The 19,735-nt window shown below is 41.0% G+C and overlaps 1 protein-coding gene across 5 annotated transcripts in view; it reads right to left on the bottom strand.

Annotated features, from left to right (window-relative positions):
• Positions 1-19,543, bottom strand: part of ADAD1 (adenosine deaminase domain containing 1) — a 95,649-nt gene extending 76,106 nt beyond the window's left edge. For 4 of the 5 annotated variants that reach the window (XM_039541875.1, XM_039541874.1, XM_039541879.1 and 1 more), the window contains exons 1-10: positions 19,307-19,543; positions 18,011-18,221; positions 16,234-16,422; positions 14,476-14,643; positions 13,689-13,757; positions 12,985-13,110; positions 8,856-8,979; positions 7,950-8,120; positions 5,823-6,052; positions 3,667-3,901 (exon numbers count right to left, since the gene is read on the bottom strand). In XM_039541875.1, coding sequence (XP_039397809.1) covers positions 3,667-3,901; positions 5,823-6,052; positions 7,950-8,120; positions 8,856-8,979; positions 12,985-13,110; positions 13,689-13,757; positions 14,476-14,643; positions 16,234-16,422; positions 18,011-18,209 — 1,511 coding nt within the window. In that variant the 5' untranslated portion in view covers positions 18,210-18,221; positions 19,307-19,543. The remainder of the gene's footprint in view (positions 1-3,666; positions 3,902-5,822; positions 6,053-7,949; positions 8,121-8,855; positions 8,980-12,984; positions 13,111-13,688; positions 13,758-14,475; positions 14,644-16,233; positions 16,423-18,010; positions 18,222-19,306) is intronic. The other variant, XM_039541878.1, reaches the window with a different exon arrangement.
• Positions 19,544-19,735: the final 192 nt, after the last annotated feature.

Genomic DNA, 19,735 nt, shown 5'->3' with positions numbered 1-19,735 from the left:
TAATAAAATGGAGGCCATGCCTTGGGCTGAGAACCTAATTGCATCTTTGAGGCATCAGCTATGAACACTGTTGTTAGGGCCATTACTGAGCCATTACACATTGAATCTATTTCCCCCATGTTAAGTATCTTGTCAAACTGTCTTAAATGGGCTAATTTAATTATCACTACAAAAGTTTTCTTTTTTCATCCTACTGACAACAGTTCATCTTAATTAGCTTCTTAGAGTTGGTTGGCCAACTCCCACCTTTTCATGTTCTCTGTATGTGTATGTATATATATCTCCTCACTATATGTTCCATTCTATGCATCCGATGAAGTGGGCTGTAGCCCACGAAAGCTTACGCTCAAATAAATTTGTTAGTCTCTAAGGTGCCACAAGTACCCCTGTTATTGTTGTTAGAGAGGCTTTTCTAAAGTGAAGCCAAAGTCAGGGTGATCTCAGTCCTTAAAGGCTTTGAGATATTCTAGCCAGGAAAGAGATGCTCCTGCAAAACCTCCAAGGATGCTCAAATAGTGGTGAAAGGAGCTTCAAAGCCCCTTATGAGAGTGGCCTCCATTGCACTATCCCTAAGTTTCTTAGTGTAGCACTCTCCTAAGGGAATAACCACATCCCAAACAAGGATGCTACAGCAGTACTCAGCAATATAGCCCTTTGATTTTTGAACGTTCTAGAATAGAAGTAGCTCTTGTTAATATGCTTTCCCTAGTCAGCCTTGTTCCTTTCATCTCTAATCACTTCCTCCAAGGAGGAATGAAGGGGTATTGCAGCAGCTTTTGGGGGTGGGGAGAGGGTTTTGAATGGAGAAATTTACTCTGAAGCTTACCTAGGGGAGCCTACTCAGGTTTCAGAGCCAAACAGCTCACCTTCAGCAGAGACACTGCACCAAAGGCTCAGGGAAGTTACCCCCCGAGGGGTTAATATACCCAGGGAGAAGGAGGAATGCAGAGAAGGGAGAATGGTGCTGCCCATTGCCCAAGAAACTGAGCAACAAAGTTAAAACAGGAGGAAGGGGAGGAACAAAAGAAACTGCTGCTAAGGCAGAGAATCTGTCAGCAAGTGGAAGCAGAGGGGACATGGCCAGACTGTGCTGTGCCAAAACACTGATCCACTTCTCTGAGATGCAGAGAGAGGCGAGCAGGCCAAATGTCCAGAACTGTGGGAGTCGGAGACACTTCTGCAGCCCAGTAATACAGCCTCCCTACTCCTCTTTGATATAGCCCTGTTTATGTATTCAAAGATCACATTAGCCCTTCTGGCCATAGCATCATAGGAGCTCATGCTCAACAGATTATCCTGGAAGCAGTGACTCTGAAAAGGACATTGGGTAGGATACAGGATGAGGCTCTCTAAGTATAGTCTGCATTCACATTTAGCAGTAATAAGATGAATATTCTTTGCTTGTGCCCACTTTACAAAGAGATCCAAATGGCTCTTTATCAGTGACTTGTTCTCTTCATTATTTACCACTCCCCCAATTTTTGGGTCATTTGCAAACTTTGATCAGTTATGATTTTATGTTTTCTTCTAAGCCACTAACAAAAAATTGTTAAAAACATAGGACCAAGAACTGATCCCTGTGGGACCTCACTAGAAACACACCTGCTTGATGATTCCCCATTCACAATTACATTTTGAGACTAGCCAATGTTTAATTCATTTAGTTTGTGCCATATTGATTTTGTTTCACTCTAGTTTCTTAAAGTCATGCAGATACCAAGTCAAGTGCCTGACAGAAGTCTGCATATATTACCTCAACGCTTTTACCTTTATTGATCCAAGTAGTAATTTCACCAAAGAAAAGAGCAAGTTAGTTTAACCAGAGCTATTTTTCATAAAACTACGATGACCAAGAATTAGAGGGCAATATACAGAAAATCTGCACTTAAAGTCATCTGGTTAATGTTGTTTCGTTGTTACGTTGCTGATCAATTAGACAATATGATTGTTTAAAGTTGCACAATGCTCCCTTATAATGCTGTTTGGCAGCCACCTGCTTTGTTCACTGCTTGCAGAAAGAGAAGCCCATTAGAGCTAGCTGGTGGGGGCTTGGAAACAGGGTGGACTGGAAACCCCCGTCAGCTCCCTTAAGTTCCCTGTGTAGCAGCCGCCCAGCAGGCTAAGAATTGCCAGGCAGTTCAACTGTCCCTCCCCACGCTGCAGTGTGCTGCTTCTGCCCTCTGCAGTGTTGTTCCCGGAAGCCTCCTGCTTGCTGTCTGTGTGTGAGTGAAGGGGGGGAGGTGTGTGCTAATGTCAGGGTGTCTCCTTCCGCCCCGCTCCAGTACTTATCTCCACAGAGAAGTGGGGGGTGGGGGGCCACGACAGGGCTCAGGAAGGAGGGAGCTTGCTGGCAGCAGCAGCTATCTCAACTTGCTGATCTACTTAAAAAGGCAATGTACTTAGAGTGGGGTCAGCATTCTTAAAGGGGCAATGCATGTCTCTCTCTCACACACGGTGTGTGTGTGTGTGTGTGTGTGTGTGTCTGTCTGTCTGTCTGTCTGTGTCTCTGCCATGCTGTCTCCTCTCCCTCCATTCATGCTGCCTTGTAGCGTGAGGCTACATTAACAACGTGTTAATCCTGGAGGACCCAGCAGAGTGCTAGTTCATCATTTAGAAGTAAGGCATTCCCTGGGAAATATCGCACCCTCTTACTTCAGCACCTCAACCAAGCTTCACAATCATCATTGCTTTGTACAGTATTAAATTGTTTAAAACTTACTCTGTGTGTGTGTGTGTGTGTCTGGTGAAAAAAAAACTTCCCTGGGACCTAATTCCCCCCCCCCCCCCATTTACATTAATTCTTATGGGGAAATTGGATTCGCTTAACATTGTTTCGCTTAAAGTAGCATTTTTCAGGAACATAACTACAACGTTAACCGAGGAGTTACTGTAATTAGAGTCCTGGATCAAGTGCTCTATTATTTTGCTCATAATCAGTGTCAGGCTGGCAGGCCTATAATTACCCCGGTTGTCCCATTTACCCTTTTAAAATACTGGCACAACATTAGCTTTCTCCAGTTCTCTGGAATTTCCCCAAAGTTGCTGATTTTTTTTTTAAAGTAAATATTGCATTAATGGTCCAGCAAGCTCCTGGATAGTTCTTTTAAAACTCCTGGATGCAAGTTATCTGAATCTGCTGATTTAGTTGCTGCTGCCTAACATCCTCCTGACTTACTATCAGAATAGAAAGCACATCATCATCATCATACAGGGTGTGTCTTCACTACACTCTTAGGTCAAGGTAAAACTAGAGTTGTACCCCTGACCACTCACATGCGCACACACAATTCTCAGGCTCAAGGTAAGTGATGCTTTAAGCTCCAGCTAGCTGGCCAAGGTGGGGGCATGTGTGCTGTTTGAAGCTCAAATGCTGCTCACCCTGGAGCTGATCAGCTGCCAATCCAAGCAATTTCTGCTGCTAATCAAATCACTATTGCTTGAATATTTTGCAGGGTAGTCACTCACCTGAGTGAGGAACTCAGTGTACTAACTTGAGTTAAGAGGTGTATTATCACTGTCGCAGTTGAGAACTTGTCATTTACTCTATAATACACTGGCCTAAAACCAGAACTGTTTGAGAGTTATAATAAATTACTTAGACAGGCACAAACATACACAGAGTAATCAGGCTCACCACTAATTTTAACACAGTATAAAGATTCTAACCTTTCAGTGATTTTCCCATTGAAACCATCCACAACTTCCAATGAAGCATCCCCTTGTGACCAATTCACACTAAGAGATCTGTGCTCCAAGTCTATCTGTGGATGTGCAGCAGTCACCAAACTAATATGAGGTCTGTTGACCAGGTAAAACATGGGAAGCTTTGATGTGAGTGCATCATCAACACGTTGTTTTATAGCTATTTCTAGTCCTCTTGTATCACTGCAGTTTCCATCCCCTAAAAAAACAAAAACAAACAAAAAACCCACCATACACAGGCACATCACTGTAAGCAGAAATATTAGAATACAGATCAATTGTGACCAGATTTTCAAGGGAGCTCAGACCCAGAAGCTTCAATTGTTCCAGGGTGAATTATTACTCTTAACTGTTAGTTTCAGCTTTAAAAACAGCTTTAATAAGTCTGCAGAACAGCATCATCATAGGCAACACAAGCATTTGCTAAACTTCATCTGCAACAAGTACCATCTTTGTTTTGATAGGATACCTTCTCTCTAGAGAGGCTCAATTTATCTTTGTGTCTTTGCTCAATATGCCAATTAAAAATGCAAGTTATGATGGTGTTTTATTTTTGATATAGAAAGTCAGCCTTTGCACTCTCGTCACTGGAGTTACTCTATATTTTAACTTATTCCAGGAATTTAACAGAAGCATTTGGCTCATCAGATTTGAATTTAGGCTATGTCTAGAGTGTAACTTGTGTCAGTATATCATATGTCACCGAGGGGTGAGAATTACACCCCGCCTCCCCTGAATGACATAAGTTATACTGACCTAAGTGCTGGTATGGATACAGCTATGTCAGCAGGAGTGCCGCTCCGGCCAACATAGCTACCACTGCTCACAGGCGCTGGAGTAATTTAAGTTGACTGGAGAGCTCTCTCCCATTGACTTAGAGCATCTGCACTAGCAGTGCCACAGTGGTGCAGTTGTCAGCTCTGTAGCGTAGTCATAGCCTTTGATTTTGCTGGGCTTTGAAGTACACACTTCCATCACGGACTAAACTGGCACCAAGGGGTACATATTGTCTGCAAAGTTCTTGTGTATAGGAAGCTTGAAGAAAGAATCTGGAATGCATTAATCTAAACATTAAAAAAAATCAGAACATAAAAGTAATTTTAAAAAGCAGTATGAGTGACCGCGTCCACATTCTGTATGAATGACAGGAACAGGCATACAATTAGGTACTAGGAGAGTGTCGGTGGGGAAGAGGAAAAAAAATAAGAAAATAAAATAAAGACTGTGCGTCTCCTCAGACTGCTTCCAAAACTGTATTCCATATATAATATCACACGAAAAGTCACCACAACTGTTAAAATCTGAGGAATTGATCTACATGTAAACTAATTTAAAAACTGTTTGGGACAATATCATGTTACTTCCAGCAATTCCATTTCACTGATTTGAGTTGCATGGACAAATACTACTGTAGGAATTGAGGAAGGCCATTCACTGCCATCAAAACTGATTGCCATATGATAGCAAAAATATCTTACTATTGTCTTGGCAGTTACTATTTCCCAGCATAAAATTTATTGCCAACTAGTTAATTTAGAGGTACCTTTAATCTTTAAAAGTAGGAAGTAAGATGACATACAAAAAGTTTTTCTTTAACTAGTTTTAGTATAAATGTTGAGTGATGACATTTTTCATAACACTCCTACAAATTCAACAGAAAATTTTCAAGTTTTTTGACTAGCTCTACTTTGTACTGTCTAATTACAGGACTGTATAGTTGGGAGTTTTCATATATGCAAGTTATCATTTAAATAATCTGAATTTAAATGGTCACCACATCCTTTGTAACATCTTATTTTTAAACACTGAATAACTGCCTGTGTGGCAAACCAACAAAACCCAGGAAATTTAGAATTAACGTATGGTGACAGAGAGGATAATCGGACAGAGTAAACAACATATTATAATCTCAAAGAAGTTAAACCTCAATTTTAAGTATAAATACATTTATATTTAATTTCTTTTTAAAAACAAAGTATAGAAAACGCAAAACAAATTTTAAAATAAAACATTATATTCCACTTGGTTAGAATTTTTATTAATGTAACCAGAATGAAATACCACAGCTGAAAGTTAGGGCATAAGCAATAATTGTTTTACATCAGTAAAGGAAGGCTTACCAACAAGTATACTGCTGATGTAAACTGGCTGAATGAAGTGACTTAGCAATGCTCCCTGGACACCCAGCACTTCCCATTTGGTTAATTTGTCACTAGCTGACATGCTGTTTACTCTGTTAGCAGCTTCAGTGGGACAATAAACAGTTAGGTAAATCTTGCCTTCCACAGCAAGATGGAGACTAAGCTCTTCATTAGCTTCAAATGCAGATATAGAATTTGGATTGAGACGTCTAAAATAAAGATTACGAAAAGTCAATGAAGTCCAACAAAAATATTTTCTTTAAAATTAATAGATATAGATATGACAGGTAAGAAACAAAATTAACAGGCACTGTTAGTTACTTTTCAAAGTTTAAATTTGCCAAAATCAGCTTATACTGCCAAATGACTTCATTACTAGATTGCTATGTCAATATTCTCTAGATGCAACGCAAAAATCACAGAACTCATTCTTCCACAAACAAAAAAAATCAAACAAAAAAACCTCCAAATGGAGTGTCCAAAACATAAAAGGTTTAATATGATGACTTTTAAGCTACTTTCCTATAAATAATGGTATTACTTACTATTCAAATTGACCAGAGGAAGCAGTAATTTAGCCTGAGTCTCAAAATCCTAAACATCACTAGTCATGCAAAATTGAAATTCTACTGCAAGTAGGCCACCATTGCTGCATTATGCATCTGACTACAAGTTATCTGGAGGCTATGCTTGCCACAGGAAAACATATGCAAACTTGCCATTCTCATTTGAGACAACAGCCAAGAAACTTTCACACTCCAACATATTTGAAGAAAACAGATGCAACATTGGCTAAGTATGCTATGTTCCCTCTTAGTGGCTATTCCAAACAGAAAGGAGCTTAGTAATGCTCTTCGCTTAGAGAGTTCTTCAGGCAGCAGAGGCCTGTCACTTTGGGCTAAAGGTCATGTATTCTGTCCCAGGCAGATAACCCATGGTGTGGCAGATATGCAGGGGCGCTAATTGCAGGCAGCACTGCTCAACTACCATTTATCTTAATTTCTTCTCAGAAAAGCATACTAAAACCTGCTAATTAAGGGACAGGTTTTGCCAACATAGGAATACTTACATAAGTGTCCAACATGCATAAGCGTGGCAGAAATTTTAAAATAAAAAGCCATCCCACATGGCTTTGTTGGAGTATTTACTATTGCAGCAAACAAAACTTTCTAAACTTAAATACGCTATTCAAAGAGCCCCCATGCTGACAGAATTTGGGACAAAAGCCATTTGCCTGTATCTAAGTAATCTTGTGCCTCAAGATCAAGATACCTCAAAAATATTGTCAAAGAGCACCAAATGGCACAGATTTCAACTATTGTTTACAAGGAAGGAGAGGTTACTCACCTTGTGTAATAACTTGAGTTCTTTGAGGTGTATTTCACTTGGGGTGCTCCACTCCAGGTGCACATGCATCCTGCATCTTTAATCAGCGATTTTTTGGTAGCGCCCATTTCACCCATGCATGCATCCTTGTACCCATACTGAGACTTTATAGGACTGCATGGGCATGCTGCCCTCAGTTCCTTCTCTACCACAAAATCTGACAGAGGAAACACCAAAGCAGGAGGGAGCAGAGCTCGGTAGTGGAGTAGCCACAAGGGCACACATCTCGAAGAAATCCACAAAGTGAATATCCTCCTCTTCTTCAAGTAGTTTCCTTGTGGGGGCTCCACTTCAGCTGACTCCCTAGAAGTCTATTCTAACTTTAGCTTAAAGGACTATTCTAAACTCCAAGAATTTGATAGTATGAGCAGTCAACATTAATATTCCAGCAACAACAGTCTTAAGTACCATGGTTGAGTAATACATCATACAATGAAAACAGTTCTTTTCTAGTCATATTACACAATTTTAGTGTGTACATATAAAAGGAATAGCTCCAAAATACGCATTTGTCAGTCCATTAGTCACAGAATTAAGCTATTTTTGAACAGGTCTACCAAATAAATCCAAAAACTCAACTTTTCCATACCATCTGATTTATAGTCCTACTATGTATGCTCCTCACTATGATGCAGATTAATTTATTCTCAATGGAAGATTTAAGTATCTTATTACATCTCTGAATGAGCATCTGTTAGATCTGAAGACTCAAATACTTACAACTGTGACTTTATCTGAGCAGATCCTTTTGGCAACTGATTCACGTAGAGAAAAATATGTATATTTTGTTTTAGACTGAGTAGGCTTGATGCTGGTTCCATACAAAATATGGATTTGTCCATCATAATAGGATTTTTACTGTAGAATAACAAAAGCTGCCTGTAAAAATACCTAAAACAAAGTGTTATAGATCAAGAAATGCTGAAATATGCAGACTTTTAAAGACTTAGCATATTTGTATAAAAAACTAAATTCATTTTAAACTGCTGAGCATTTACACACAACTATTTTTTCAGCACATCTGTAAGATCTGAATAAATAATCTAGTTAAGAAACCTGAAATACTATATATAAGACTTCTGACTTGTTTTTAATCCATAGACACCAATAAAACACTATTCAATACAAAAAAGAAATTGCTTACTACCCAAACACTGGAAAAACACCAAGAACAGTTACTTGTATCTAAGGACTTGTCTACACAGAGAGCAGCAATGCAGACGATAGGGGTGTGATTTCTAAAGCACATGAATGCCACACATTGACTGGCCCGTGTAGACCCTGCTAGTGTACAGTAAAGGCTCCCTAATTAGCTTTTGCCTAGTACTGTTTGCAACAATACTATGTTAAAGTGCACTAGGGAACATCAAAGATTATTGAGAGTAAATACCACTGTAATGAGTAATGGCGTGTAATACACTACATACAGAGAAAAACCTTCTAAAGCCCCAATTTTTGGACAGCACCATAAAACTCAAAAATTGCTAAAAAATAAAGTTAATAAACCCCCAAAACAGTAGCCCTAAGTATATAAAACTACTATTCACAAAATGCATTGCCATCAATATTTAGCTTAATCAAAATGGTTGTCTGCAGTTCTTGCAGTTTACATACTCATCTTCTTACCTAAGCAGAGAGCGTCTTGCAGTAACAGCAGCATGAGTGTCATGCAGCACTCTCCCATCATGATGAATGCACTGACTGTAATTGAATTCTCCTGTGCCAAGAGCTACAACTTCATATTGTCCAGCTAAAAAGAAAGTAGTTAACAAGTAGTTTCGTTTGATTGAAGGATCCCATCTTTTTAAAGCAACTGCTTTTAAAGGAGGAATTAAAAGGATTCCATTTTTCATTAGAGTATAAAAGGGAAGAAAAAAGGAGAGTATTTTAGCCTAATGAGGCCACACATTTAATTATTGGCGGAAACGTGATTGGTAAATGAAAATAAATACCTCTTTACGATAAGAGTTTAGAGCATATTTAAAAAAAAAGTCACACACCTGTGCAACACTATACTTTTGAAGTCCTGGTATATCACTGACCCTGTAAATCCTTGACAAATTGTAAGCTGAAGGGGATAACTGAGAAGAATTCAGAACTTTGCTCTTCTGGAAGGGAGAGAGGTAGTTTTTACTCAGTTTCCACAGAGACAGAAGAAACAGTTTGGGGGGGGGCTTTTAAAATCTTGTGAGAGACAGATGACTCTGATGACTCCCTTAACTGCTTTAACTGAGACTGCTAAGTGACAGCAAAATAAATGCATCAGTGCAGTTGCACCAACATTGGCTACCTCAAGGGACAGAAAAAAAGACCTATGGCTCAGTGAGTGTATCAGTGGTGCAGATGGCTTGGGCAGGAATGAGGCAGTGGAAGACGAAAGGATGGTATTGTACTTTGTGTCACTCACTCACTCATGCCCGTCACCCCAATCGGGGTATGGGCCGCCAATCACAGATCTCCAGAGTCTTCTATCCTGGGCCATTCGCTCTAGCTGGTTCCAGGTACAGCCCATTTTTTTGCTATCAGCCTGAAGGTCACGTCGCCAGGTATTTCTTGGACGGCCTCTTTTCCGCTTGCCTTGGGGGTTCCACTGCAGTGCCTGTCTGGTGATGTTGGTTGGCTGCTTGCGTAGTGTATGTCCTATCCAGCCCCACCTTCTCCTTCTAATTTCTTCCTCTGCTGGGAGTTGACGGGTCCTCTCCAAGAGGTGGATGTTACTGATGGTGTCTGGCCAGCGGATCTGGAGAATCCTTCTGAGGCAGCTATTAATGAAGGTCTGGATCTTCCTGGTGGTTGTTTTGGTTGTGCTCCAGGTTTCAGCTCCATACAGTAGGACTGATTTCAGTTGGAGTTGAACAGTCGAATCTTTATTGCCAAAGACAGCTCTCTGTACTTTGTGTACAGAGATTAATTTGAACTCTGTTCAGTACAGTTGGACCTTATACCGTTGTCTTGTTGAACCTCACCTCCAAGGATTTTCGTTAAATGCTCAAATACCTCTCTTCTCCTCCAATCTCCTTGGCTACACTTTCAGTGTATCATCTCCCTTTCCCTCTGTTGCTGTCCCTCAGAGCTTCGTCCAGAGTTTGTTAATTTTGCAGTGACAATTCAAGCCTATTTCACCACTTTGGCTTCCTTACTACCACATCCACAGCCATCTGGGTGATGTCTCCTTCAGGATGTCCCATCAGTTTAAGATCAATAGGATAAGACCAAAGCTCATCTTTTCCCTTCCCTTCTCCATATTGGCAGGGCTCCACCATCCGCCCCATTCCCCAAGCTGGCATCACTGCAGTATTTCTCGCTCTCCCTTTATTTCACCCCACTACTCAATCTTTTTTGCCTTACTACTTTTTCCTCCTGTCCTTGCCTCCCCAAAAAGATTTTTATTTTTCTCTCCCTCTCCAAAAACCCATCTACATCCTGTTAATCCCCCTTTTAAGATTATTGTAACTGCTCCTCTCTAACCTAGATGATGTCAATGTCTCCCCCATTAAAGATAGAATCCCAGCAATACCTTTCACCCACAACTCACTCCCTGACCTTGTTGTTAAGAGATGGTAACACCATCACACCCTAGGGTCCAACACTGTAGCAGGAAGATAAAGCACATGAGAATTCTATCCATCCTCTTCCATGCATTGCAAATGACATCAGTAGAGCAGAATGAGGCAACCCCCAAAGATGGAAAAAAGACCACTGGAAAGCAACCCAAATATGGCACCTCACATACTGATTATTGTCAAAAGTAACATTTTTAAATACACACAAATCAGTCTATTCTTTCATATACAAATCTAGCTACAGTGTTCTACATCTTCACGACCTCTTGGCTAGCTAACAGTAATGGTATGACAATACCTCGGGGGAGCGCCCTGCAACCTCCCATATTCATCATTTGAAAATAATTGTGATATTTCATCTAAAGCATGCAATGTGAGGTATCATGGGAAAGGTTATGATCTGCTGAAACCCACGGTTCCATCTAACTATGTATATCATCAATGCATATGAAGTTATGAGAATTGTGTTGTATGATTGTCACTAAAATATGCTCTGGGTTTGGGAAGCACCCAGATACTAGCTCCCCAAAAACAATAACCAGGGGGCTAACCAACACCTGTGTGGGTGTTGAATAATCATCACAACAGCCATTGTCCAGCAAGGGAGCTAAAATGCAATGACTCACTTGCCCAAGGCCACACCAGGGGAATTGCTCAACCTTGCCTAGTGACTCAGCAATGCCCACCAGACATGCCTAGACTTGGGTTCTCCAAGCACATGGACTACAGGTATAAAACAGAACACAGTGGGCCCCATGCATTTGCCTTTTCTCCTCCCACTACTTACGCTGCAAGCAACAAGAACGCTCAGAAGGCTGGAGACTGGCCCAGGTTTAAGAGACAAACTGTATACTAAGGACTTTAAGATCCAGTGGGGTGAGAACATTGCTTGACCTAAATACGGTCTAGCATGATAAGGGTTAATGCATGCTTGTATTTTCTTTTGGTAACCACTCTGACTTTTTGCCTATCATTTATAACCACTTAAAATCTCTCTTTTGTAATAAATCAATTCGTTTTAATGGTTTATCTTTACCAATGAGTTTGCCTGAAGTGTTTGGTAAATCTGCTAAGGTTTACAAAGGCTGGTGTGTGTCTTCTTTCCATTGATGAAGTGGTGAACCAATTAATAAACTTGCATTGCTCAAGGAAGGATCTTGAGCAGCGCAAGATGGTATATTCCTGAGGTACAAGGCTGGAAGCTTTGGCGGGGTGGGGGGCGGAATCTGGCTGGTTCCTCTCTCTGTATGATTCATGAGTGGCTCTGGGAGCATTCATGCAATCTAGATGGGTGTGGGGCACCACATGCGGTTGTGCTGTGTGATGATAGTGCCTGGAGGTGTTTGCTGCTTATCACTAGCAAAGCTTTGCAACAGGCTGGAGAGTTAAGAGGGCACAGCAGTCCCACAAATGGGGATCCCATCACAAATGGTACTTTATTTGGTGATATTCTTTAAAGTCCCTGTAGGCTGCATCTACTGCAGAACATGGCCTATGATTTCAAAAGAGCATATGTATCTATCTGCATTTTCTGTACTGCAACTCTGGTCCAGTGAGTGTGCTCCAATTACTTCACATTAGAATTTAATTCAATTATAGTCCCTGCCCCAGAAGGCTTATCTGTTCTGCGCTTGTATAGCGCCCAGAACAATAGGAGTCCCTATTTTTGACTGGGAATCTAGGTGCTATAATGAATGAATAAATAATGTAAGGCTTTCAACTATGAAATGTGTTATCCAGAGAAGCAACCCTTTAATTTCATTTAGAGAACTCCCAGTGAAACGCATATAACAAAACAAATAACTCATTGTGATTACCCTCTGAAGGTTCAAAATGAAAAGTAAGCCTGAGCAAGTGAGATTATGCAACAGTTTCAACCCCAACAATCTTGAGAAGGCTTGCATCTTTCAACTTTTCTGGTGAGGGCTAACACAATGGAATGCTTTCCATTTCAATGAGTACAAACAGATTTGTAACATCCTTATAAGGGAAGTACAATAATGTTCTGTTTTGTATAAATGATTTTATGGCATGTCAAAAGAAGTAGGGTTTGCTGGTTATGGGATTTATTAGGCTACTATACTTGTTAATCTGCATTGCTATATTATGCTCAATACCCCTTTTTGTATATGCACCCTACAAATACAAAAGAGTTTTTCGTACAAGTACACTGAACATCAAAATAGACTTGCCTTTTTCAATTATAAAAGCAGCCAATGAATTGCTACAACTCTGGTACTCTGGATATTTGGCAGTCAGACTGTTAAAGGCTTCCCTGACAGCTCGTGAAAATTTTTCATACACAAGATGCCTTCTCTCTAGCGAAGAAAATAATTTAAAAACAAAAAAAGACTTTAGAAATCAGCAAAATACAAGTTTGTAGGAAAAAAATAGAACAAAGCAATGTCAAACATTCAGATGAGCTACAAAACCAAGCATATGATAAAGTCATTCAATACATTCACTAATCCATACTAAATAATCCTAACAGGCATTTTTGAATTTAAAAATGAGTATGAAAAATTGAGAATAAGAAAATTCAAGCAAGTTATGCTAGTATGCTCCCTAGACGCAATCTATTAGACACAGCCTTTTATATCTTGAGGACAGAAATGTTAATTCTAACTCTGCCACTGACTCATTGTTTGACTTTAAGCAAGTTAATCTGTGTATTTATCCATGTATATGACAGGTACACCAATCTTACTTCAAATGTCACTGGGAGATTAGTGTCACTGAAGCAGAGACATCCCTGCATGAACCAGGTAGTAATATTTTCATAGATATCATTAAGTTGGCAGGAATGAATATCAAATACAACTCTGTAAAGACATGTGTTAGCTTTCTAATTTAATTTTCTTGGGGAGGTTGGGGGGGGGGGGAATGGTTTTCCTACCATAAGGCATCTTTGAAATGTACGTTGATTGAGCTGAAACTATGGGTTCTGCAGGAATCCGGGGAGGACCTGTAAATTTAATTAAGAAAGTGTCAACTGTGGGAAACATTTAAGACTTTAAAACATTCATTGTCATTTAGTGTTTCTAGCAGTAGAGTAGTTAAATTTTAGTTAAGGTCCCAAAATAAAGGTTGCTGGAAACAGTTTTTTCAAGTTACATAAATAGAAATCGGAAGGCCCTCAAACAGCGAGAATAATTTAAACTCAAACTTTGCCATCTGTCAATTGTTTTATCATTGAACAAAAATAAGCTACTTCCCAATTAATTTAGTTCCCCTAAATTAGTCCACATTATATAAGTACTGCTCTCTTTCAAAGCTATAGCAGGTAAGGACAGAAGATTATTAATAAAGTCCCTGTCTCAAAAAAACAGGAGATTGATGATGTAATAACAGAATTATTCAGAAAGCAGTGAACAAAATTTAAAATTACTTTTTACAGGAAAGAATAGCTGTAATAATGTGGAAGACTACAGAAAAGAAACTGCTTAAAGGGTTAACTTCCTTATTGCTTTCTCCCCTTTGTAGATTGCAGGAACCTTGAAAGCAGCATTTAAAAATACAAGAGGAGGAAAGGGAAAATTTAAGGATTGCAAACCGATTAACTATGCTGGAAGGATTCGTTGGAATGGGCAGAGAGACACTGATGCAGGAGTATTTAGTCAAAGCTACTCTAGACATTTATTTTTAAAAATACTTTATTGTAGAGATGTTACTGGAATATTTACCTGAACTTTCAAAAACCTTTGGTGCTGTATCATCCAACTGGAGTAGCTCATCGAGAGCCAGTTTTGCTGCATTTGATTTAGACTCCTTTTTATTTTGCCCCAATCCTGTCTTATATTGAACTCCATCCACCACTGCACAAAAAGCAAAGTAAGCCCCCAAGATGCTGCCTAGAAAAAGAAGCCATATACAGTTAGAAGTTTATTTTAATGTATTCATTAGCTTTATGCATTTATAATTAAGGAAGATCAGATGAACATAAGGCCAAGATATTTTAACAAATCCAGACTACTTTTTACATCTACAAGAATTATATTTTATATACTTACATTTCACCTTTCATCCAAGATTCATAAATAGATTTACACACATTAATGAAAAGCCCAATTTTTCAGCAGTGCTAGGCATTTCATTGTAGTGCTTTCACTTAGGTGCCTTTCATTTTAGTGGAAGCTATGGCCATTCGACGCTTCTGTAAAATGAGGCTATTTTTCTACTTCTCAGTAGTGGTGTGATGTTTAGGACCTGAGCTTCAGAGACAGAAATTAAGAGTAAAATTTTCAAGAACACCTAGACTCAGGTGCCTGTGTTCCATTTTCAGAAGTGATAGAGGAGCCTAAATCCTATAGCCTTTCAATCAGAGTAAGTTCTACTAAGTGCCCAAGTCACCTCTGAAAAGGGGGGCTTACATTAATGGTAAAACGTCTGATAATATATTTCCCAACATCAAAGTCTGTGTCAAAAAACAGAATTCCAGTTTCCCAATATCTCAGCTTTCCTCTTGGGTTAGTTTAGCCGACATTACTTCCTAGTAGGCAGAGAGCCTAATGAAAACAAGACCTTTCAAAGGTCAGATTCCATCTCTTTTTGCATTGCACTGCACATGACAAGACAACCTCCTGTCATTGCCATGGTTTGATCTGTTAACAAAGGTAGCCTTGGGTGGACACGGCTCTTTCACTGACTGGCTCACATTCTCCCCAGTCCCACCCTATCTGATTCAGTCTGGGGAATTCAACTGAATAGCACTGAAAAAGCATTAAACTCCCCATATAGATGCAGGTCCACTGTAACCAAATATCAACCTGAAGCACCCCAAAACACGTAAGTGGAGAGGATACAAATTACACACCAGGAAATGAGTATGTTCAAGGTCACATAATATTAACTCATATTTGGTACAAATTTAGCAGGCCAAGTTGTAAATAAAGTTGCTTATAAGAAGTATGACTGTCTATAGGTATGCCTACACTGCAATTAAAAACCCACAGCTGGCCCATGCCAGCTGACTTGGGCTTGTGGGTCTCAGGCTAAGGATCTGTTTAATTGTGATGCAGACATTTGAGTACAGGCTGCAGCCTGAGCTCTGGAACCCTCCCACCTTGAGTCTGAACATCTGCACCGCAATTAAACAGCCCCTTAGCCCGAGCCTGAGTCAGCTGGCATGGGTCAGCCATGGGTATCTAACTGCAGTGCACACATATACTATAAGAACTAATTGTCTAAAAAGTACCTGAAAAAAGCATTCAAAGACCAGGGTGAGAGTATTTTCTAGAATTGATTTTGTAGTGATCACATTAACCGCTGATTGGATTACATGAAGGCAAGATATAGGGATAGTAAAAACAGCTTTTAATACTACATACAGTGTAACCAATTTAAAAAAAATTAGCTTCTGCATCATTCAGTCACACCAACTGCATACAGAGCAACTTCATGAGGCAACAAGGACACTGTCTCTTAAAACCAGAAATATTTACCTGTTGTAACAGTTTCCTTCAAATCTAGTTGCACACGCTGCATTTGCGCAAACTGATGCAAGGCAGATACTGGGTTTATCTCCCCACGTTTATATTTTAGTATAAACTCCTTTGGTATTTTCTTTGGAAGAAGTGAAGTGATTGGAGGTGGATGGGCTGCTTTGGAACACAGCAAGTCTGAAACATGACCTAAAATATATTTGTTAAATTAAGATGTTAGTGTGTAGTGAGCTAAAAGCAATATATAAAAGTAAAATGAAAGTGTGAGAATAGTATTGCTGCATCTCAACAAAGGCTACCTGGAAGATTAAGCAATTTGCATTTTATTCTAATTGAAGAGGTTGTAAGCAGTTTTGGTAAATGTTAGTGACTGTCCCTTTAAAAGCACCAGGGCTTGTTCCTTGACTAGTAAACCTAGTCTTTGAAGTCATACCCAGCCACATGTAAGCCCAGAACCCAAGGCCATAATTTCCAGGGATATAAGTACTTCCAAAGATTATCTGATTTAACAGATCAAAATCTGTTTCATGGCATACAAAAATAGCAGAAGCACAAGCCATAGTTCTTTACTATAGTATCACAAAGGGCAATAGAGTTTTTGCCTCAGATACATTTTAACTGGTCATGCAGGTGCTTAGGATACAGCACTGGTGTTACCCTGTATCTATACAAGAAAAAAGACTGGACTTTAGCATGGGTTATTTTAGCCTGATCTAAACTTGATTACTTTTCCTAAGCAAGACACTGCCCAATTATCCAAGTATGTTTTGAGCTTTAAGCACAGGAAAAACATTTTTCTCCAAAAAGTCACAAAAATGTTATTACGTTCAGTTCACAAATACACACAAGCACCTGCCACATGAAATAAATGCTGCATCTAAATTATACAGAATAAGAGTTCCTCTTCAGTTATAATAAACATATTGATAGACAAAAGACTCAGAAATAAGACTACCTGCTAAAATCTTGAACTCCTTCATTTGAAAGTTACATGTGCAGGGGTTAGGGAATTTGTTACTAACAAACAAAACTGTAGTTAAAATTTTCAGCTTTTTCTACAAAAGATGATGCACACAAAGCCTGTTATATACATGTTGGTGCACTTCATATGAAGTGCTGTGTACACATTATAGACCTGATGAAAGAATAAACTCTAGATTGGCAGACCCCTGCACCCACATGGATCCTCAACTACGGGTTCAAGGTAGAAGTTGCCCTAAAATAAGAGAGATGGGGACAGAGGCAGAAAGCAGATTAGTCAAGATGAGAGATAGCATTAGCTTAGTGGGCTGTAAGGATGAGGATTCTACACCTCTCTTTTACAGAAAAGCTATTTCTGAAAAAGTGTTTACAGTTATTCAAGTTTATTAAGATGAAAAGTCCCTGTACTTCCACCTGTAGAGTCACCCAGTTTATACACACAAATTCCATAGATGCAACCTATTTAGATTTAACATCACATGTAACATCTCTTTAGTTACACCATTGCTGGATAATAATTAAGAAACAGTCAAATAATATGTTTGCTGACATGTGCAAGAGGAAAAAGATCAAAATTAGTTAAAGTTAATAGTTCTAACCTTTTATTTGCCCTCAATGTCTTATTTTTTTAAATTGGTAAGTAAAATATTTTTCATTATGACTGATCCTGGTAAAAGGCAAGTAGATGGCATGTCTAGGCAGGTTAATTTTCATTACAATTTTGCCAAGCCATTTGTACTAGTGTTGAAAGGCCATTCCTATAAGCAAATCAACTTAATAACTGTAAAGACAATACCTGTGATTTGTGTTCCCTTACGTGCTGAATTTGGCATGTTGTAATTTTCAGAAGGTGAAAACATCAGGCCCATATTCACGGGGTGTGGAGATGGCTGAGGAGGGACTTGAGGAGGGGGTTCAGTGGGCAAGTTCTTTTTTAGCATCTGAGCAAAACTGGGTACTCTGGAACCTTGAAACCAGTCATTGTTGCTAGCCATTCTTCCATCTACCTACAAGCCAAATTTAGCCAACAGGTATTTTTAAGGCTGTTGAACATTAGCATAGCATAGCAAATCTAGACAATTTCCCCACAAATTAGTTTTACATGTTTCATTCCTCCTGATTCTTTTTGCTAATAAATGAAGTTACTAAATTCGAAAGCACACTAATAATAGTTGAGACCCAAACTTACAGAAAGGGGGAAACAGAATATAGGGAGATAATGGCAACGCTAACAGTCAGCTAAGAACTTTTCCCCCTTCCTTGCAACCACAATCTGAAAGGCAATTGCACCGCTGAGTCCCAGCTCTCCTAACTCAATAGTTCTCAACCAGAGTCCGGGGTCCCATAGGGGGCCTCGAGCAAATTTCACGGGGGCCTCCAAGCAGGGCCAGCATTAGATTTGCTGGGGCCCAGAGCAGAAAACCAAAGCCCCACCACAAGGAGCTGAAGCCAAGTCCCTGAGCCCCACCACCCAGGGCTGAAGCTGGAGCAATGTAGCTTTGTGGGGACCTCTGTGGCATGGGGCCGCAGGCAATTACCCTGCTTGCTACCCCTTAATGCTGGCCCTGGCTTTTATATGCAGAAGACTAATTATGTGGCACAGGTGAGTCCTGGAGTTTTTATAGCATGTTAGAGGATAGGGGGAAGTTCGGGGGGGGGTGGGGGGAAGGTTGAGAACCCCCCCCCTCCTAGATTACAAGAGCAATGGAAGCAGAAACTCCAGCGGGGCTGCCCAGGCTCAGCAAGGTCGAGCCCCACGTGGCCGGCTTTCAGGCTGGTTCAGGCTCTAGCCCCTTTGAGTCAGGCAAACGGGCGGGAAGGCTCCTTCATCCCACTGTCCAGGAGGCGCCGGGGCGGGCCAAGCTCCCCACGGGAAGGGATCCCAGCCTGACGCCATCCAACCACCCGCCCATTAGGCCAAGACTCCCGGCGGCTTCCCCGCAGCAGGTGCTTGTATCAGCCCCACACCGCCGCAGGGCAGGCGCTGCGACGGGACCAAGGGGCGTGCAGTGGGGCGCGCAAGCCACTGGCTGCACCAGGTGACGGTCACCCTGCAGCCCCCCCTTCGGGACGCGGACTCGGGGCCCCGTACCGAGACTGAGGCTTAGCCCCAGAGCCAGCCCAGGGCCGTGCCCGGTCGCACCGCGCGAGAGCAGCCCCCCGCGGTGATTTCAGTTTTCTTCGGCTGCTCCCTCCGTCCGCACCGACGCGCCTCCTCGAGACCGCTGCCCGGGGCAACGAGCAATGACGGGTGCGTGACACCCCCCGCCCCCAAGGCTGCTTCTCTCCCCTGGGCCGCCTGCGGGGCGCGAGGGCGTCTCTCGAAAAGCCTCGCCTTCGGATCACGTGATCCTCCGACCAACCGCCGCCGGGCTAGCTCGTGCTGCCGACAGGCCTGGCTCGAGGCGGCTCAGCGCGGGGTCGGGGAGTCGGATACGGACTCGGCCTAGGTGCCAAGGGCTCCGTGTCCCTCGCCTCACGGGGGAGCACGCCGCATAAAGACCGCTAACGCCGTCCCCCG

This window comes from Mauremys reevesii, linkage group 5 (genome assembly GCF_016161935.1).
Source record: "Mauremys reevesii isolate NIE-2019 linkage group 5, ASM1616193v1, whole genome shotgun sequence".
NCBI classification, from domain to species: domain Eukaryota; kingdom Metazoa; phylum Chordata; order Testudines; family Geoemydidae; genus Mauremys; species Mauremys reevesii.
Note: the sequence above shows the minus strand (reverse complement) of the source record. Positions and strands in the feature narration are given on the sequence as shown.